Source organism: Primulina tabacum, chromosome 11 (assembly GCF_025594145.1).
Source record: "Primulina tabacum isolate GXHZ01 chromosome 11, ASM2559414v2, whole genome shotgun sequence".
In the NCBI taxonomy this organism is placed as follows: Eukaryota; Viridiplantae; Streptophyta; class Magnoliopsida; order Lamiales; family Gesneriaceae; genus Primulina; species Primulina tabacum.
In genome coordinates this window covers 10,000,566-10,023,467 of record NC_134560.1, presented here as the reverse complement: position 1 = coordinate 10,023,467, position 22,902 = coordinate 10,000,566, and the positions used below count along the sequence as shown (strand labels likewise).

Here is a 22,902-nt window from a genome sequence, read left to right as displayed (position 1 = left end):
GTACTAGAAGGTGTAATAAAGGTCGTAAGGCACTTTCTCCATGATTCATGGCTTCCTCGTTTAATTTCCAAAAAAAAAAAAAAACCACTTCGGTGAATTCAGAATTGGTGAAAACTTTTAACATTTCAAATATTCTCGACGTATGTCGGCTAGCAATTCAGAGGAAGGTATAGAAAGATGGATTCCCTATCTGCTTTCTATCGCCAAGGAGTCGAGGTAAAATGAATGAACTTACTGTTTCTGGTTTGCAAAACTACTTATAAAATGCAGAAGGAAATGAGAATTTATTTGCAACGAATATATACGTAGTGCTCTGTGTTCCTTACTTGGTAATGTTGGTGGGATCTCACTAGATGAAAAACGCTAAAAGACAACGGATAAACATTGTCATATAGGTCGAACAACTGATGTTATAGCTGCTGTTAAAAACCCGGCTAACGACAATGGATAAAAACCGTTGTGTTATGTGAGCTACGACAACAGTTTTGTCTCATAAATCTCATCACATAATAAGCACATTGTTTTGCATCTGGTTGTCGAGGAGCCCATGGTAATTAGAAACAAATTATTAATTAAAAATATACGCATTAAAGTTGCTGTTAAACATAATTACACATACCTTTACCACTTTCTACAAAGCATTTTTCTGCCTTTCTTCCCCTTGTTTGAATTAAACAATCTCAAGGCCCTTCATACATTAATAATAATTGATGTATGAGTTTTTTATTGACTAAATTAAATTCTTAATAAAAAAAAAATATTAACTCATATTTCCACTACATATTTTCAGTCCTCATCGCGACTACGATGACATAGGGAATCCAACAAATAAATAACCTCCTTGTAAGGTTCAATGACACCGAGAATACAATGAAAACTACGCCCAAACGCATAATCAGTGCATAAAATTCAATAAATCGTCGAAATGAAGCAATTGAAAGTGATATTGCAATTCTTACTCACCCAACATTACACGGCACAAAAACTAATTGATCCACTGATGCACCACTGAGCCTATTCGCTAAAACGCTTGCATTTTGGTTCAACCTTTCAAGCTTACCTGTTTTGTCCTGTGTATTTTTTGACACATATGGAATGCTAAGTGGATTGACAAATATGAATTTCTCCATCTTTTTATCTTTCAACAGCTTTTTGTAAAGATATCTGCCATTGTAAACATAATTAGCATACTAAACAATAATGTGAACAAGACAGAATGGTGGCACATAATTTTCTGTTATGACAAATCAGATTCCGGATTCATTATAATTGCAGTAAAACATAATTTTGGCAAAATAATTTGCTGATATAATTGAAATCAAATCTCTTACCATATGTAGCCAACTACAAAATTTGCCGAAATTGGCTCCAAATGATACAAAAGAATGATGTCCTCAAGGTGCATAATAAGTTTATAATCATCGTCAAATACATCATGATCTAAAATCACTGATATGTATCTTTCTTCATCAAGAGCACACTTACTATAACAATATAGCATATGTACAGATCTTGGGACATTTGCTGACAAATGATATTTCTTTATTGACTGTTCAATTTTCTTCCTTTCGGCCTTCTAATAATTGCAAATGTAAACATGTTTCATAGAATGAATAAGAAATTTTTTTGACAATTTAATTCGCAATCTAATATCACATGTATCTCATCTGGCTTCACTGTCAAGTGTTCTGGCCAAGCCACAAGTGTTCTTACAGCATCACCAATAGTTTCACATTCACTAGGAATTGGAACTGGCAAAAGTGTTGATTTGTCCACTGCTTCATCACTGGAGACCCGAATGCAATTATGGGATAACGGAACACCATGAATCAATTTATCTTGTCCATTGACACAAACAAGTGTACCATATGCAACAATATTTCTGCTACCTTCCAAAGTCAATGCAACTTGTTTACCCTAAAATAAAAGTAGGCATGTCAATAAATTTTACTTACTCTATGTTACGTTATTAATACTTTAACTTCAACTACTGTTATATGTGTAAAACATCAAATTTACGAACAATCTGCAGCTCAACATCATCATTTTTCTTGTCGCTTTCATTCATTTGATTTAACTTCACTGAGCAACTACCTTTGTCATCGATCGACATGTCACATGCACCACTTTTATACACAATTGCTTCAAGTTCTTTCATACGTGCATCTTTGTTCTGAAATTTTCTTCTTTGCTTCCATCAACTCCCTTTTATGCTCAGTGATTACATCTTTCGCAACATCAGAACCCTTCCATTTTCTACCAACATTAAAATAGATCGTTGGAGTGATATGACCTCCAATACCTCTCACACGCCCATCATGTTCTTCAGTCTCAAGTGATTTTGTAAGTATACCATCTTTTGTCCCTTCAATTTTCAGCTTACCCTCACACTTTTCTTGTATACAAGCATCCTGTAATACACATTGAAAACAATTTTTTTTTATTGAAAACATCACAATTTCAATAAAATTATTGGTTATGGCTTATTGTCATTTTTCTTACAATCTTATCTACCGTTTTCGTCAAATCCTCGCCTTCAAAGCTCCCTTCATTGTTGAATCGCCCTTTTTTCCAAATAATAGCTCTATTGATCTCATCATCATCACATAGTTCAGCAGCCTAGAACAAGAACAATCCAGCAAATTGAACAAATTATTTATTGTGAATAAATTGGAGTGTTCATATGGAAATATACTAAAAAAGTACTTACTATTTCTCCAGTAAAGCGTGCATATCCTTTACGTACAAGCATATGAGGGTATATATTCTGATTTCTTCTCTCTTTTTGTTGATCACTTAGTTTCTAGTTATTTTAAAATTCCACAATAAAATTTCAATATAAATAATGAATTATGGTATACTAATTTTGAAAAAATAAATTAATAATCTTACAATGAAGTCGTCTGACATGCGACTAATGACAAAAACACTCCAATCATCTTTGGTAACTCCATAGCCAGTAGGTGGCTCATTCAACTCTTTTGGTTTGTCAAGCTTGCTAAAAATGAATGTTCGAGTGATACGAGTTTTGTATTGACACCACTTTTTATTTGCTGATTTCAAACAGCCCTTCTTCCATGTTGTGTCAACATTGTACGTCAATTATAAATAAAAAATTTGAAATAAGTTCAAAAGATAAACTAATAACATTAAATATATCATATAATCTAAATATTATAGCTGTAAAAACATGATAACTTCCTTACATTAACCGATTCCAATATCAATTATTTAACATCACTTGTAACTCGCTTCCAATTTTTGTAAGTAATCTCAACCTTTCTTGAGAAAGTACGCCAATATAACTTTTTATTTCAACAGCAGCTTCTCCTATTGGCTGTCTCAGTTTATTGAATGTAACATTTTTTCTAATTTCTTGAACCCTTTTGTCTAGCAAGCTTATCCATATGTGTCCAGCCTCTAGAAGTTCTTGTGGTTCTGATATCTGTAGATTCCAAATTTGTGTTGCATTCCAAGCTCTCTCCCGTGCCAGCAGATGTAATTTTTTCTTTACCCTTCCCAATACTTTCATGTTGTATTCATCTCTTATTGTTGAAAACCATGTCATCACCATGAGAACCTATTTTAAGCTTGGTATTAGATACCATAAAGTCCACAAATATGTTGATAAACAAAATTTGTAGTTAACAAATGATATATACAAAAGAATTTACAGGCAGAATTTTGAAAAATAATATGCTTACTATGGAAGCTAGAGATTTGAAAACCTCAAAAACACATTGCAACATTGTTCCACAACAAATAATCTATGCAACTCTTATATTGCAACACCAAAGGAACAATTACAACATATAATATATTGAACCAATGTTGATAAATATACAATCAATTGATGACCAAACAACAAATTGAGAACCCACAACAACACGATAAAAAGGACATCATATCCATATTTTCCACAAAATCATATTTAAAATAGTACGACAAATCAATATTTTCCACAAAATCATCTTCGAAAGCAAGATAACAAATCATTAGTTGAATATTGTTAACCCAAGTCCCATCACAGTCTTCACGAACGCATGGTGGTTCATTATCATCTGCTCCATCAACATACATTGATGGCAACCCTCTGCTAAAACATTGATAGTGGAGAATAGTGTCTTCACACTCGTCACTCTTTATGTATTCAAAATACTCCCTACTCGGTGTTGCAAGTACAACACCAAGTAAAGGATCTTCAAAGTAAAATACTTGCTTTGCTTGACTAGCCAAGATGAAAGAGTCAGATTTGAATCCAATTCTATTGAGGTTTACCAACGTGAACTCAAGATCATCTATGGTAATACCACCATTATTCTCCACCCACTTACATTTAAACATTGGAATTTGAAATTTGTGGTAATCATAACTCCATAAAAAATCATATCTGTCACAATATGATTTTTATCCTTTGCACTAGCAATTTGCATTGTCTTTGCGACTAAGCTAACTCCAGAGTTTTGAACAACTCGTATATCATCACGCTCTTTTGTAGCATAAGTAACCTCATCAATCAAATTACCAGAGTACTTTCAGACTTTCTTGCTAGGTCCGCGCGCTATCCTCTTCAATCTTTCTAATACTTGATGTGTTGAATGGTCAACTACATGTGCAACCTATATTTTTTTATGTGATAAATTATTTGTCATGCGTAAATCCAACCGAATAATGTATGCAAATAAGCAATACATAAGGAACTTACACGATCACGCAACCAAGGGACACCCCTATGAATGAAAGATCATGTCTTTTCACATGAAAAACATTAAATGCTTGTTTTATTGAAAATAAAAAACACATAATTTCATTTTGCATATTGTTCTTCTTCCTTTTTCAACAAGAGAGAGTTCCATTCATTTCTTTGTTATAGATATTGGATATTTGAGTGCTCATTATCCAAGAGTTGTAGTTGTATCTTGGGAGAATATTGCCACAAACCTTTAGCACATTGTGAGGGGAAAATTCTTATTAAGGAGAAAGTGTACATCACTTGCCTCTACAAGCCATTTCATTGTTTCTTCTTGTTTTTCCTATCAAATTTCAATCCCACAAACAACAATCTTAAGAAGAATTCGGGATTTTTTAATCACTTACAAGAAGAATCTCAATGGCATCATCATCTACAACACAACATAAAACCGTTGCACCAGGAGAGAAACCGGAAAGGTTTTTTGGTGCAGATTTCAAAAGATGGCAACAAAATATGCTATTTTATCTCACAACCTTGAGTTTGTCAAGGTTCTTGAAGGAGGATCCTCCCACCGTTGCTGAAGACGAGACAAACACCAACAAGAGGGCCGCTTTGGATGCATGGAACCAAAGTGATTTCCGGAGGATGCGGGTTTGAAGAAGTTTATTGTTGAGAGATATTTGGACTGCAAGATGGTGGACTCAAAGTCCGTGATGAGTCAAGTGCAAGAATTACAACTTCTCTTGCACGAGATTCATGCGGAAGGAATGAGTCTAAGCGAGTCCTTCCAAGTTGCTGCTTTGATCGAGAAACTCCCTCCGTTGTGGAAGGATGTCAAGAATTATTTGAAGCACAAAAGGAAGGGGATGGGATTGGAGGTTCTCATTGTGAGATTGAGGATAAAAGATGACAACAAGAGCACCGAGGCCAAGGCAAGTAAAATGGCAGCAAATAGTGAACATTGTTGAATCGAGTTTTAAAGGGAAGAAAAAGAAGTTTGAGATGACACCAGAGATCACCTCTCGCTAATTTGGCCCGAGGCCTCACAACTAGGCTTCAGCTTTAGTATTAAAATTATTAACACTCACCCTCCTCACTTCAAGCTCCTCTATCTGGGCCAAGCCATGGTAGGAGAAATATAAATTTCACTTTCATCACCTCAACTCTTCTCTTCTACTAGACATAGCCCAAGTAGGTAAAATTTAATTTTTATTCCCCACACCTCTTCTCCTCTACGAGGCATAGCCCAAGTAAGTAAAATTTAATTTTTAATCTTTTCACCTCTTCTCCTCTACTGGGCATAATCTAAGTAGGTAAAATTTAATTTTTAATCTCCTCGTCTCTTCTCATCTACTAGGCATAACTCAAGTAGATAAAATTTAATTTTCAATCTCTCCAACTCTTCTCCTCTACTAGGAATATTCCAAATTATAAAAGGTCCACCTTCTCACCCCATTACTTCTCTGCTAGACGATGTATTAGTAGAAAAATAAAAGTTTCATCTCCTCACCCCTGAATTCTTTTCTAGGAGATGCCTTAACAGAAAAATAAAACTAACACATCTTCACCATTTGACTCCTCTGCTAGGAGACGTCTTAGAAGAAAAATAAAAAATTCTCACCTCCTCACCCTCTAACTCCTCTGCTAAGCAATGTCTTAGCGGAAAAATAATAAATTTCAATCTCTTCAATTCTTCTCCTCTACTAGGCACAACCTAAGTAGGTAAAATTTAATTTTCAATCTCCTCAACCTTTCTCATCTACTAGGCATAGCCTAAGTAGGTAAAATTTAATTTCAATCTCCTCCACCCTTCTCCTCTACTAGGCGCAACCCAAGTAGGTAAATTTAATTTTCAATCTCCTCAACATTTCTCATCTACTAGGCATAGCCTAAGTAGATAAAATTTAATTTTCAATCTCTCAAACTCTTCTCCTCTACTAGGCATAGTCCGGATAATAAAAGTTTCACCTCTTCACCCCATGACTGCTCTGCTAGGGGATTCCTTAACAGAAAAATAAAACTTTCACCTTTTCATCCTCTGACTACTCTGCTAGGCGATGCATTAGAAGAAAAATAATAAATTTCCACCTCTTCACCTTCTGACTCCTCTGGTAGGCAATGCCTTAACAGGAAAATAATAAATTTCAATCATTTCAACTATTCTCCTCTACAAGACGCAGCCTAAGTAGGTAAAATTTAATTTTCAATCTCATCAATTCTTCTTTTCTACTAGGCGCAGCCTAAGTAGGTAAATTTGATTTCAATCTCCCCATCTCTTCTCCTCTGCTAGGCTCAGTCTTAGTAGGTAAAATTTAATTTTCAGCCTCATCAACTCTTCTCCTCTACTAAGTGCAGTCTAAATAGGTAAAATTTAATTTTCAATCTCCTCAACCCTTCTCCTCTACTATGCACAGCCTACTTAGGTAAAATTTAATTTTCAATCTCCTCAACCTTTCTATTCTACCAGGTGCAGCCTAAGTAGGTAAAATTTCATTTCAGTCTCCCCAACCCTTCTCCTCTCCTAGGCGCAGACTAAGTAGGAAAAATTTAATTTTCAATATTCTCAACCCTTGTTATCTACTAGGCGCAACCTAAGTAGGTAAAATTTAATTTTCAATCTCTCCAACTCTTCTCCTTTACTAGGCATAGCCCGGATAATAAAAGTTTCACCTCCTCACCCCATGAATCTTCCGCTAGACGATGTCTCAGTAGGAAAATAAAAGTTACACCTCCTCAACCCTGACTTCTCTGCTAGGGATGCCTTAACAGAAAAATAAAACTTCAATCTCCTCACTCTTTGTGTAACGCCCCGAAAATTTAAAGGTCCACGTGAACCACATGCACGCAAGTTATTAAATTCCTTTGTTTTTTAATTAAATGTTTTAATTGCATGAATTAATTATGTTATGCATATTGATATGTTTAAAATATACTTTTCTACATGGTTGCATTAAAATGTATTTTTAAAGGTTATTCGAGTTACGATCGAGGAACGGAGACCAAAGGCTGAAAAATGGACAATGTTTTTATTAAATAATTGTTTTAAATTATTTAAAATATGAGTGATGATTTTTCTTATTTTTGAAAATAAGAAGTTTTGAGGTGATTTTATACGTCGGGACATAATTTTTATCGGTGTTGGATTTTCAACAAAAATACGAACGTTATGGCAACCCGGCTAATAAATTCACAAACTTTATTAAACAAACTATTTTAATTATGCACTAATAGACTTATTTGGCCTAATTAACCTTGTTAATAGGCCTAAGCTACCATTAGTATTATAATTAGTATTTAAAGTGCATATTAACCCTTAATTTAATCATAACTCACGCCTCCACCCTACCATCACACACAAGGATTCTATTTTCTCTCCCAAACCCACGACACACACAAGCACATCAAGGAGGGTTCGGTTTTGTCATGTAATTTCAAGCCAAGATCGTTCGTCGCCGTTCTTCGAAATCGTCAACGTTTATTCATGCGTTAAACACGCAAAGACACGTCATATTATTCCTTTAAACATCTATCACACCATAATATTTATTTGATCATGTTTTTTTATGAAAACAACAACACATCTTAATATTTTCTCACATGCATCTTATGTGGTTTTTAAAACATGTATTTTGATATAAAAACCATGAAATTCATGTACCTAAGGGGCTGCCATGATTAGGAAGTAATATGAGATTGTTTTACACAAGTTTAAGGGACTGGAAACACGCACAAACACGCTACAACATGAACGATACAAGCAAGAAACCATAATCATGAAATTGGGGCTTGGGGCTCGGGTTGTATTGGCTTTGGTGGCTGGGCTTGGGTTCGGCTAGGACCAGGGCTAGCTAGGGTCTATGAGGGGTCAGGGAAGGAGTACTAGCCATGCTAGGACTTGAACACCAGGGCTGGGAAGGAGTCCTAGCAAGCTAGGACTCCAACCCGTGAGCTTCAAGGAAGTTGCGCAGGGTTCAGCAGCTGGGCATGGAGAGTTGGCTCGGCCTAGGGGCTTTGGGCTGGGCTAGGTCGAGTCATTAGGGTCCTAGGACAGTGCCTAAGGGGCTTGTTCAAGGGCTGGCTCGATGGTTAAGCGGCTGGCAGGAAAACGTAGTCCTACCATACTAGGAGATTCTCGGCCAAGCATGTATCTGGTGCAGTGCTTCGTGCACGAGTTCAAGGGATTGACCTGGTCTGGGCTGGGTCTGGGCATGGTCTAGGGAAGGTTAGGGTCATGAGGGGTCAAGTGGTTAAGGGCTGGAAGGGTCCTAGACTAGATAGGAGTCCTATTACTCAAGGGAGACCTCACATGCACACATGCAGATTTTGGGTCAAGTTCCAGCAGAGTTTGAGCGAGCTAGGCCTAGGTTCTATAGGTCAGGGCTGGTCAGGAGGGTGCCTAGGTGGGTTGGCTCGGGTTTGGCTCGAGGTGGCTCGACCATGGTTCGAGTAAATTGGGAGATGGCTCGGTGTGTTCAATAATGTGTCAAATTCAAAAATTAAAAGATTAAAATTGGAACCATGGGTCCACGGGTGCGGTTCATGGCTCACAAGGGTAGTTTAGGTAATAAAATTTTATTTTTAAAGTTTGGAATATAAATAATGAGTTTTGGATTTATCCGGGATTTAATCGCCTCACGAAACGTTAATTAAAGAATTAATTGAAACGCCTAGATTTAAACTTAATAAAATTATGAAAATTTATATTTAATCTCAAATAATTATTAAAAGTCTAAGTTTTTAATTTGGGAATTTTATATTATGGTTTGGTTTAATTTGGGAGTAAAACGCATTAATACGTAATATTTAAAGATTAATTTAAAAGTCCTCGATTTAAGCCAAATAAAAATATGAGAAAATTCATGTAAGCTTAAATAATTATTTGGGACATGTTAGAGTCAATGAAATTAAGAAAATATCAAAAACGTGAAATTTTACGTCTAAGGATAAAACGATCATTTTACATCCGGAAATTAGTAAACGTCATGGCAGTGCTATGAATGCTGTTTTATATGATAATATGTTTATTTTAAATTTTTAAGGATTTTTATATGTTAAAATGTTTATTTCAAAAATTTATGGATTTTGATGATGAAACGATAACGCTAAAAGATATGTTGCATGCTTGGTTTTAAAGAAAAACGTTATATGCATGTTCAAATTTTATAAAGTGATGAGAATATGAAACGTTGAAGGAAGTGAAGTAATTGTGACTAATACGATGATATGTTGGAGATATTATGAGGGTGACGGTCCCAGTGGGAGCCCGACGATCGTATTTCCTTGGATACAAATACGAATACGATGATATGTTAATACGTAAGGCCATGGCTCAGTTGACGGGTGAGAGTGTCGTTGATGTCCCCGCGCCCAGTACTGTGGTTACCAGTAGATGGATCCATCGCCCAATACGTAGAAGAACATGAAAGTCACAATTAACGATCTGAATTCAATGAAAGGAAAAAGGAATACGTATATGTTGATGATAATATGTATATAAATATGTTGAGGATGATATGAAAATGTTTATGTTTTGAAGTTTATGCATGTCATGAAAATGTTATTTTTACGTAAAATATATTTTCACTGTCGCTTGTGGTTTTATACGTATTATTTGGTATCAAGAATATGATGTGTTAAGTATTTAGACTCACTAGGTGTGATTGATGCAGGTGATTATGATAATAATGATTATGGAGGTCTTGATGGTTGATCTAACTGGACTGAAGGTGAACATAACCCGAGGATCGACGCTAGTTTTCCGCACTAGTTTAGGATTTATGATTTTAAGTTGTGTTAAAGATATTTTATGACTTTTATCATGATTATGAGTGATTTTTGAGAGAGTATAGTATGAGCTATACTTTTCAAATATTGTTTTTAGGTTTGGTAAAACGTTTGACGATTTTACGATTTGAAATATTTTTCTTTGGATTTTTAAATGTTAGTTAGTTTTTTTTTTATTTTTAAAATGGGGCAAGGTATTTTCAAAAGTATATATGTGTATATTTCGAATTATTAAGATTAAGGAGGAAAAAAAATTTAGCATGTTTTAAGAAAACGAGTAGTGGACGTTTCACTCTAACTCGTCTGTTAGGCGATGTCTTAGAAGAAAAATAATAAATTTCCACTTCCTCACCCTCTGATTTCTCTGCTAGGGTTACCTTAGCGGGAAAATAACAAATTTCAATCTTTTCAACTCTTCTTTTCTACTAGGCGCAACTTAAGTAGGCAAAATTTTATTTCAATCTCCTCAACCCTTCTCCTCTACTAGGCGCATCCTAAGTAGGTAAAATTTAAATTTCAATATCCCTACCTCTTCTCCTCTACTAGGCTCACTCTCAGAAGGTAAATTTTAATTTTCAGTATCCTCAACCCTTCTCCTCTACTAGGCGCAGCCTAAGTAGGTAAAATTTAATTTTCAGTCTCCTCTACCTGGCTCAGCTCCAGTAGGTAAAATTTAATTTTCAATCTCCCATCCGCTTCTCCTCTACTGGGCTTAGTCTCAGTAGGTAAAATTTAATTTTCAGTCTCATCAACCCATCTCCTATACTAGACGTAGCCTATGCAGGTAAAATTTAATTTTCAATCTAATCCACCTTTCTCCTCTACTAAGCGTAGCCTAAACAGGTAAAATTTAATTCATATCACCCTCATGATACAACAACATCCATGAACTGAATAAAATAAATTAGTTTATTGAATTTTAACTGATTTCATAGGACCTATTCAAAAACAAAATACATCAACGATAAAATCAAGAATTATATTTCCTAAGGTGGTAAGCAATCCAGGACCTCTTTAAAGCCTTGCCTTTTGCATTTTCCAAGTAATAGGATCTAAAATTAAGCTTCTCGACCACTTTGAAAGGGCCCTCCAACTTTGGGTCTAACTTTCCCATCTGCTCTTCTTGTACTTTTCTCAGGACCAAGTCACCCACTTCTTCCTTTCCTAATCATGTTAACCTCCACAAACGCTCTTTTTTCCTCCTCCCTCACTACCCCTTAATAACACCGACGCGCGAATTTTCTACATCTCCTTTTCCCACGGGAAACTTAAGCTTCTGATGATAGGTGGAAGCTACGGCTCTAAAATCATTCATGGCTGGACGTCCCAAGATTCCATTATACGATGATGGAGTGTCTACCGCCGTAAAGGTTATCATCTTGGTTACCGCCGAGGATCACTCCCCACGGATAATGGAAGTCCCGCGAATCCATAAAGAGGGGTAGAGACTGGCTCAAACTCAAATCCTTCCACTTTCATCTGATCCAACATTCCTTTAAACAAGATATTCACAGAGCTTCAATTATCAATAAAGATCCTTGCCATGTCGTAATTGGCAATGATGGTCGTCACCACCAAGGCATCATTATGTAAAGCTACAACGCCTCGGAGGTCAACTGATGATGAGATCTTGTGGTAAGTCTGCATCCTTGGATATCTCAAATTTCTTCAACCTTCTTCTATGTGCTTTCAGAGCTCGCCCAGAGTCTCCATCGGTAGCACCTCCCAAGATCATATGAATCATTCGTGTTGTAGGAGAGTTGTCATCATTCATTCTCCTCCTTAGATAAACAGGCTCTCGAGAGACATCTTGACCCTGCCACTCCTTTCTCAGCTCTACTACCCTATGATTTATCCAGGGAAGGCCTTGACCTTGCCTAGGGGACGGGCGAGACCTTGGGCGACTCCTGGATGAGGATCCCTCTCGTCTATCATGCGGAGGCAATCTAGAACATTTTCAACCCCCTGCGATTTTTCCTACCTCCCTTCTGTCTCCCCTACCTCTATCACCTTATCTCCATTCCTATTCAAAGGAACGTGGGATGATAATTGTCTTTTACCTCTAGCTTTATCCTCTTCTCTCTCACCCGCACCTCTCTTCCTACCTCCTTTCTTCGCTCCCTCAACCCTACTTCCCCCAGGTCGTTGCTCCATCCTCTTATGCCGTTGTGCATCCTCCAGATTCACGTACTTTTCTGTATGAGCTAAAAGATCATCATAGCTCAACAAAGGTTTCTTGACTAGTGATTTGAAGAATTATCCTCCTCTCAATCCTTAGTTAAAGGCACTGATCATGATGTCAGGGGTAGCCGCTGGTATCTCCAGAGCTGCATTGTTGAAACGCTGGATAAACTCTCGCAAAGTTTCCGTTTCATGTTGCTTCATCATGAACAGGCTTAGGTAATTTTTTTGGTATATGTTGCTGCTAGCAAATCGGTGCAAGAAGGCTCTGGAAAAATCCTCGAAAGATCGTATGGAGTTGGGTTGAAGCGTAGTAAATCACTGTTGGGCTGATCTCACCAACGTACCCAGAAACACCCTGCACCTAACATCATTTGAATGTAAGAAAGATGCATTCTTAAATCTTCTCAAGTGTTCTTCTGGGTCAGTACGCTCTTCATACTCTCCCACGCTTGATTGTCGAAAACTTGGGGGAAACCCTTCCTCCAGAATGACGGGGAAAAAATACTCTCTTTCTTGGGCGCTGGAGCTCTGTTTCCCATTTGTTGCCTCAACATTCTTATCTCCATCCAAATATCCTTCATCTCCGGATTCTCCCTACTTGGGAGGGGCCGCGTCTCTTTAACCCTACTCTGATGGCTCTCAGCATTCTCCTCTCGTTCCTGGTGAGTGCCATGTTCTTCGACAAACATAGACTCTTGGTTCCTCTTCATGGCCTCGTCTACTTCTTGTTAATGAATTTGCTTAACTGTTCCAAGGTCAAGTTCCCCACATGCTCATTAGGACGAGGTTGTTCAGCCCTCGTCTCAGAACCTCGTTCGACTCTCGTCTCAAGACGAGGTTTCTCATGTCTCGTCTCAGGATGAGATTGTTCGGGTCTCGTATGAGGATGTGACGATGCTAAATTAGTTCTTCTGCTTCTTCTTCGACCTACCATCTCTACGTCTCAGCTCAAATCTTCCCACAGACGGCACCAAGTGATATTCACTGAAAATTTAGAGTTCGGTTCCAACAAGTGATGCTAGCCGAATGCAGATCTCGAATTTAGGAGAATAGCTGGGTTCCCTCATTGGCCTTCTATCTTGGCTAGGAATGGGTCAGGAGTCCAAAATTCGGTTTGAGCCTGATCTTGACGGGACCATTCGTGGGTTATCAATATATATACACATTGATATGGTCATTTTTATGACCATACCAAGATATGACGAAATTATAATACTGATTAATTTATATATCTATGTTATACAAAAATGTATACATACACATATTATTTTATTATAATATTTCGTTCAATTTTTGAATGAAATTCACGATTCTATCAACTTGCAAGTAAAATGATCGAAAATACTTGTACTGATTTTTAATTTTTGAATGATTCACAAAATTATAGGCTCTTTGAATCACCAATTTCTTAAGAGGAAGCCCATGATTTAGGCAAGTGGGCACTGACATGGGACATCCACACTCTATTTTACGTTTGTTGGGCTTTTGTAATTTGAAAATTATTAGTCAAATTCGAAATTAATTTGATCATACATCCATCTTGGATATCACACATGCAAATTTAGCCAACCTATTTCATTACACTCTCCACACCTCTCTTTCTTGTCCCCAACCATACCTCCACACTTGAACCATGTCACAAATCTTGCCCTCAACACCCGACCCGACTTGACCTGATCCTCTCTCGAGTCATGTCCAGTTCAATATGCGAACCAGTCGACCTGTTTCGTTCAACTTCATCACCTTCTCCACCCTCGCCCACTAGTCTAACATGATCAACCTGGGGAGTTTCCGTCAGGAGCTTGTGCCAGTCCTTGTACGTCCACCGTGTCGGCAGCGGTGGATCCATATATCTAGGCTAGACTGGCCCTATTTTTGAAGCTTATATATACACGTACGTACATAAAACGATTTTAAACTAGATTTTGAAAATTCTAGTTTAAAAGTAAGACAAATTATTCATTAACCCAATTTCCAAGTAATTAAGATTTGATTATTATAAAATATAACTTATCTACGTTGAATTTAGATAGAATTAACATAATAAAACATAGGAAACAAATATAACAAAATTTATTTTTTTTGTATTATTATTAACAATATTGGTATCGAAAAGATTGAAAAAAAGCACAAAACTTATAAGATATATAGATTAAAATACTAATATATTAACATAATATTGGAGCGATCTTCATCCATTAATTTTGTATCGATACATTTTTTCACGTAAACTTTACAGTCCCTCTTAACGAAATTTCTCAGTTCCACCCCCGGCGCCGGGTCGGCCGGGAGGGGGGATTGCCGGGAATTCGCTCAACTTTTAGCGCTTCACGGAGCCGGAGGATTTCCTTTCTTGTTCTTTCTCGAATTTGTCTCTGACGATGAACATGTTTTCATTCAAGGATCTAGGCACGCCCTCTGCGATGACACCGTTTTGCGAATAGGTTTTTGATGTCTTGGATTTCTCGAACTCAAATTTTGGTGTCTGCGGGGTTGGTTTGGAAGAATTAGCTCTGGCCTCGAGCTCCTCCAGCGTGTGGAAGGAAAAGCTCTTGCGCCGGAGCGGCCGTGCCCTTGGTGCGGAGGGACGGGTTTCCTGTGTCTTCTGCGGCACTGGGGGTGGCGATAGCAGTGTGGTGCTGAGTTTAGGCTTCATGTCTTCCAACACCTTGCTGATTTCGTCCCACGTGCGGGGGGACTCTTCGGTGGCGTTGAGCTTCTCAAGAATGGGAGCCGGCACGTGCGAGGGCTTCTTCTCATTTTCTGTCTCGGGACGATTAAGCCATGGCTCCTCGATTGCATAGACGTCGAAGAAGGAGAAGCTTGCTGGCGATGGACGGTAGGGTACCACCACTGTGTCCTCGACCCTCTTGGATGAAGTGCACCCCATTTGTAGCAGAAACTATCCCTCTTCGGAGAAATCGAGTAAGAACTAGATTCTGTTTTGTGCATGGAGATATATGAGAGAGTGGATGAAAGAGGAGAGGATATTGTATTTCTTGATGTGGTTGGGTTAATGATCTTGTTTTGTTATTGGTGGGAATTTCGCATCTTGTATCATTTCTGGCTTCAATTTTTTTTGTGGTTGAAATGATCCCGTTGGGAAGAAACAAAAATTTGTGTGAGACGATCTCACGAATCGTATTTTGGGAGACATATCTCTTATTGGATTATCCATGAAAAATTGTTATTTTTTCACGCTAAGCGTATTACTTTTTACTGTGAATATCGGTAAGGTTGACCCGTCTAACAGATAAAGATTCGTGAGATCGTCTCACAATATAGGAAGAAATTATTATAAATGAGAATTTAGTCCGTAAATAGGATATATGTTAGAATTGAAAATAAATTTACAACATGAGAAAAGATCATACGTTTAACATGAAATTTCTACACTCTATATATAAAATATGTGGTAATTAATCTATCATTTACGTTATATATACATAATGAACTGCATTTCATCTATCATATATATAACAAGGAAATGTACTTTTTCCAATCTCTAATATTTAGCGTTTTGAGATTTTAATCTGGTATCTTAAGAATGATTTTGGCAATTTTTAAAATTTAATCGTGGTGTTAGTCTTTTCACATCAGTACTACGTAGATAAAAGATTAAAATTGGGAAAAAATTTCTAAAATTGAAATCGATAAGATATATAACTAAAATCGTAACTAAATTTATAATTTTCCAATATTTAAAAGAGGAGGCAGGCCTATTAAATTGGAGCAAAAAATTATCCACCTTTTAAGAGCATGCACGTCCATACCCATCGCCAAGCAAGAGTCCGTGACCGCATTTGAACCTTTCTTTCAAAGAAAAATATGTTGGCATTTGATTCGACCCTTCTTGCGCGATTTTGATCATAGAAATCTTAGAAATTCAAATACTTCAAATGGTCCAAAAAAAATTTATATTTCAAGTATGATACATTTTTTTAACTATGAAAGAAATCGTGTATTCCAAATTCAATTAATATTTTATTTTTGCATTTCTAGACTAGTTTGTTTATTTAATTCCTTAGATATAGATAATCCTATTTATGTGATTTATTCAACATAATATATATATATATATATATGTATATATATATGGGAATCGAACAGGGAGGTGGTGTAGCGTGAAGACGGAAGAAGAAGTGTTTGTGGCTTCTGGAGCTTTGCTGGACTTAATCAGATTCAGTATTGAAGATTTACAATTAAAGTGTTCTAGTGATTGACTCATCACGTGTTGCTGTTTGATGTCAACAACTCCTGAAGAATAACACTGATGCAGAGTGTTGATTGTCCGAGTAGTTTTGTTTTGTTTGGTTTTTGAGCAATTCGTGTTTTGGTTTTTATGCATCTTGTTTTTAGTAATGATTCATTTTGATGTATTTTTGTTGCCTTGAGTGTCAAGGAATTTTGGTTTCTTAGCTTTACTAGTATTGTTTTGTGTAAACGATTTACATACATTTCTAGTGAAATTTTGCCATGAGGCATTGCACAAGTATTTATACTTGTGCATGATTCAATTCTGGTCTCTGCTTATTTATTGCAATTATACCTGTTTAATTAATAATTAATTTCCGCTGTCGTGTTTTGTGCTGGTGTTGACAACACCTTAGCACAACACCAAATTCTTATATATACATTATTGAATATTTCCTGTAAGTTTATGAGATACAGCACTTTCAAGTGGTATCAGCCTCATCACCAACTGCATCTCTGCCAAAGAAGTATGAGATATTCTTCAAAAGCACTGCGAAGGGTCTGAAAGTGTTCGCAGAACCAAACTCAGGATGTTAACCTCCAAATTTGAAAGCTTGAGAATGGAGGAAAATGAGACTATTGTACAATATGATTGAAGATTACGTGACATTGCAAATGAGGCTTTTAGTCTCGATGATCCTATGTCAAACGAAAGGTTGGTTAGCAAGGTCCTGAGATCCCTTCATTAACGGTTCAATATCAAAATTTGCGTCATTGATGAGTCCAATGACACTTCTACACTTAACCTGGAAGACTTGATCAGCTCACTCCGAATATTTGAAATGAATCTGGACCTACAAAAAAGAAATATAGGGAAGGCCATTGCTTTACAAACCACTGATGACTCCATGAACAGTTTAATTCAAGAGGCAAATGAATCTGATCTTGGTGAGAAGTCAATCTCCTTGATTACAAAGAAGTTTGGTGACTACTTGAAACGAATGAGAGACAAAAAGAAAATTGTGCCACCACCAAAACCTTCTTTTTTTTTTTTCCTTTTGAAAGGAATAAAATGTATGCACCTATTCAAGAGAATTTTAGATCAAGGAATGAAGCTTTGGGTCGACCAGAGGAAATAAACTTGATTCAGTCCAATGTCGAGAATGATCCGGATTTGGTCATTATGCAAATGAGTGTGCCAACCGACTTCGTAGAAATAAAAACATGGCAGTCACCTTGAGTGACGAGGACACTAATGAAGATCGTGATTCTAAGGAAGGAGACGATTGTAGCTCACTTTCTGCCATCCAGATAGATATGTATAAACTGCAGGTCAATATCTTTGGTGTTGCCACTGATGTTGCAACACCAGGTCGCATTACTAAGTCAATATCACTATGTCTTAATGCTAAATCGTTGGAAAATTCAGATGTTGACAAAATCCAGGGAACTGGCCAAGAAGAGCTTACTTTGGAAATTGTCCAAAGGATGTATGAAGAGCTTTATGATTACTTGCTCCAAAGAAATAAGACAAACTCAATACTGTCAAAAGAAAACACTAAATTAAAGAACAACTTGTCTCGTCTTGAATTTTTGCTGAGTAGGAAGGACCTTGAACTATGTAAAATCAAGGATGATCTTGAGAAGGATCAAACAAACTTGCTAAATTCAAATCAAGCTCATCAAAACTTGACTCAATGCTAACTATGAGAAAAGACAGTAGATCTGGTCTTGGTTACGTTGAAAGTATGTATGAACATTGTGAGTTGTCTAACTCCAGTTCAAAGACCGTAGTGTTTGTGAAGGGTGTCAAAGACTATGCTAAACCTTTAACAGAAAAACCACCCATGAAGACTGTACAAAGCTCAAATATGGTCTCTGAACAGAAGCTGAAAACATCCCGTTCATATTCCTCACCGTCAAAAGGTCCCTCCTCAGAAAATATGCCGCAAGTCAAGAAGCATGTATCAATCTCAAATCCCAAGCAAAGAAAGCGTCATTTCATCTGTCACTACTGTTGTAAGTCCGGGCACATCAAACTCTTATGCTACAAACTCAGAAATGACTACCTCAGGTGGCATTCAAATCGGGTGTTGATAAGGTGTTGTCCAACACCACGTCCAACACCGCAGTAAAAAGTTCTTCCACTAAGAAAATTTGGGTACCAAAAACTGTTACACGATGCAATGTCATTTATACCTCGTTAAAAACTAACATTGCAGGTGCATGGTACTTTGACAGTGGATGTTCTCGCCACATGACTGGTTCTAAAGAACACCTCATTGATTATCTTGAAGTAAAAAGTGGATGTGTAACCTATGGAGGTGGTGCCAAAGGAAAAATTGTAGGCAAAAGAACCCTGAATGTTGATGGGCTTCCCATACTTCACAATATTCTACATGTTGAAGGACTTAATTCGAACTTAATAAGCATAAGTCAAATTTGTGATGATGATTTACATGTTAGGTTCAACAAAAATAATTGTGAAGTCTTTAATGATGCAAATGTTTGTGTTATGTCAGGAACTCGGTCTGTTGACAATTGCTATCTTGTGAGAGAATGTGATGATTGGCGAAGTGCCAAGGTAAGCAATTTGGATCTATGGCATCAAAAACTGGGTCATGTGAGCTACAAGACCCTGAAGGATCTGTGTAAGTTTGAAGCTGTGAAAAGTATGTCTAATTTGTGTTCAGATAATGCATATATATGTGGACCTTGCCAGAAAGGAAAACAAACCCGTGTTGCGCACCCGGTGTTGCAACACTTTTGGACAACACGATGTCTTGAACTCTTGCACATGGATCTAATGGGTTTAATGGAAGTTGAGAGCTTGGGTGGTAAGAAATACTCATTTGTGTGTGTTGATGATTTTTCGCGTTTCATTTGGGTAAGTTTCCTTAGAGAAAAATATGATACTTTTAATGTCTTTAAAAATTTGCATGCCAGGATAACTAATTTGTACGATATGAGGGTGGTTAAAATAAGAATTGATCATGGTAAGGAGTTTGAGAATTCATATTTCACTTTCTTATGCGAAAAGAAAGGAATCACTCATGAACTTTCAGCCCCTAAAACTCCTCAACAAAATGGAATAGCGGAAAGGAAGAATCGAACCCTTCAAGAAATGGCTCGGGTCATGTTAAGTTCTAAAAATGTGTCAAAACGTTTTTGGGCCGAAGCTTTGAATACTGCATGTCACATTTCCAACCGTGTATTTTTAAGGAGTGGATCTACCATGACATCCTATGAAATCTTGATGGGAAGAAAACCAAACCTTAAATACTTTCATACCTTTGGTTGTGTTTGTTATGCCTTAAATGATCATGATCATCTTGCAAAATTTGACTCCAAAAGTGATAAATTTATATTTCTCGGATATTCAATGAATAGTAGGGCTTACCGAGTTTTTAATTTGAGAACTAAAACAACTATTGAGTCAATTAATGTAGTGTTTGATGATTGTGCAGATCTGACAGGGAAATCTAAAGAGGATGATACAGAAGGACTACTGGATACAAGTGAGCCATTGACCAGTACCGGTGTTGAGACTGGTGTTGAATCCAGTGAGGCAACACCAGGCACAACATCGCCTTTGAACAGAACAGAAGTCGTGGAAGATGAAGATGTCGATGATGATGATGTGGTAATCAACAACATAAACGATATTCCCAGGAAAATTCAGAAGAATCACCCATCATCACAAATTATTGGTGAAATACATGAAGATGTGCAAACGAGGAAAAACGAGAATGTTGATTACCGAAAAATGATCAGATTAGTATGAATGAGCTCCACATTTTCCCAGGTGAGTCATTCATGCTTTATGTCTCTAATTGAACCCAAAAATATTGATGATGCACTAAAAGATAAATTTTGGGTCAATGCAATGCATGAAGAACTGGAACAATTTGTGCACAATGATGTATGAGATTTAGTTCCTAGACCTTCGAATACCAATGTTATTGGAATAAAATGGATTTTCAAAAATAAAACAGAAGAATCTGGTAACATTATTCGAAATAAAGCTCGGTTGGTAGCTCAAGGGTACACGTAGGTTGAGGGGGTGGATTTTGATGAAACCTTTGCTCCTGTAGTCCGAATTGAGTCTGTCCGATTGTTGCTTGCCATAGCATGTTACATGCGCATCAAGTTGTATCAAATAGACGTAAAAATTGTTTTTTTAAATATAATTTTGAAAGAGGAAGCATATGTGAGTCAACCAAAGGATTTGAAGATCCACATCACATGGACCACGTCTACAAACTAAAAAAGGCTCTGTACAGACTGAAACAGGCTCTACGAGCATGGTATGGTAGGTTTGCTGATTACTTGATCAACTTAGCTTCAAGCGAGGTGAAGTTGATAAAACTATTTTCATTCGAAAGCTGAAACATGATATTTTGATATGCCAAGTGTATGTAGATGACATTATTTTTGGTGCTTCATCTCAAATACTTGTTAATAACTTTGTTGAGTGCATGTCACCGCAATTCGAAATGAGCATGGTAGGTGAATTGAACTTCTTTCTAGGATTACAAGTAAAATAATTGCATGATGGCATATTTCTGTGTCAATCCAAGTATGCTAAGAATTTGGTTAAAAAGTTCTCAAATGACAATACTAAGCATATGAAAACTCCCATGGGGTCAAGTGAAAAACTGTCTAAAGACGATGTTGTCGACGGTGTTGACAACACCATGTATCGCAGCGTCATTGGTAGTCTGTTGTGCTAGGTACCAAGCAAACCCAAAAATATCACAACTAAAAGCATTGAAACGTATACTTAGATACATTGCAGGTACACTAGAACTAGGATTGTGGTATACACAAGAAACAAACACAAATTTGGTAGGTTTTTCTGATGCTGACTGGGCTGGAGACCTAGATGATAGGAAGAGCACTTCGGGTGGGTGTTTATATCTAGGCAATAACCTAGTGTCATGGTCTAGTAAGAAACAAAATTATGTATCTCTGTCCACTGCTGAATCTGAATATGTAGCAGCAGCTAGTTGCTACTCACAACTTGTCTGGATAAATCAAATGATTGAGGATTATGGTTTTCATAGTGATGCAATGATTGTATATTGTGACAATTCAAGTGCTATAGACATTTCTAAGAATCTTGTTCAACATTCTCGAACAAAACACATAGACATAAAGCATCACTTTATTCGAGATTTTGTTGAAAAAGGCTTAATTCGACTGGAATTTGTTAGGATTGAAAACCAGCTGGCTGATATATTCACGAAACCTTTGGACTTTGAGAGATTTTACAATCTTCGGAAGTCTCTTAGCATGTATCACACACATGTTGTCACTGGTGTTGCCAACACCTGTGACAACACCAATTATTTGCATGATTTTTTTGGATGCTAGGCATACTGCATAATCATAACCATCCTATTTATTTGTGTAAAGTCTGAACAGTGAAGACAATTTCTGAAAGGTACTCTCTGAGTGTTCATACTTCCAATCAAATGTTGAGAAATAAATTATGCTCAATCCAATGCATCGAGTTGTTGAGGATATTATTGGAAATCGTGATTCTGTCTATTGTGAAAAAGTGATTTGGACAATGCGAGCATAAGGAGAAAAACATAAAAGAGGTAAATAATAAAAAAATTGTTGTTTAGAAGAAAATGGAAAAAGCTACCTAGAGGAGTCCATTGAAAACCATTCTTCTAGTGTGGGAGCTAACATTTCTAAGTAAAAATAGTAATGGAAAAAGCTACCTAGGGGAGTCCATTGAAGACCGTTCTTCTAATGTGGGAGCTACCATTTCTGAATCAAAAGAAAATTTTACAAAAGTTTGAATAAAACTCAGTGGTGTTGCCAACACCACGTTCTGACACATCACAATTTATACACTGCCTGACATTTTGATAACTCATCATATTGGAGGTATATTTAGGACATGTGTATTGATTTTTGTTTCGTGAATTCATCATGTACAGTGACATTCTGTTACATTTTTTTACCGTTACTATGCGACGCTTCCTGAATAAAAATCTTACCGTTGCAGCAAGGGTTTTTATACTCAATCATAT

The 22,902-nt window shown here is 36.8% G+C and overlaps 2 protein-coding genes across 3 annotated transcripts; both read right to left on the bottom strand.

Moving 5' to 3' along the window:
- Positions 1-1,582: 1,582 nt before the first annotated feature.
- LOC142518658 (uncharacterized) lies at positions 1,583-3,207 on the bottom strand. 2 transcript variants are annotated; one of them, XR_012813609.1, is made up of 3 exons: positions 2,893-3,207; positions 2,503-2,619; positions 1,583-2,395 (listed from the first exon to the last, which is right to left on the bottom strand). XR_012813609.1 is itself a non-coding variant. In XM_075621451.1 (3 exons), exons 1-3 carry the CDS (start codon positions 2,908-2,910, stop codon positions 2,145-2,147), a joined length of 402 nt encoding a protein of 133 aa, XP_075477566.1. In that variant the 5' UTR covers positions 2,911-3,207; the 3' UTR covers positions 1,583-2,144. The 2 variants fall into 2 exon arrangements, 1 of the variants encoding a protein (XP_075477566.1); XM_075621451.1 differs by having other exon boundaries at positions 1,583-2,411.
- An 11,774-nt stretch (positions 3,208-14,981) lies between these two features.
- On the bottom strand, positions 14,982-15,551 carry LOC142519622 (uncharacterized). The gene has a single exon (XM_075622660.1). It carries the CDS (start codon positions 15,549-15,551, stop codon positions 14,982-14,984), a length of 570 nt encoding a protein of 189 aa, XP_075478775.1.
- Between the last annotated feature and the right edge of the window lie 7,351 nt (positions 15,552-22,902).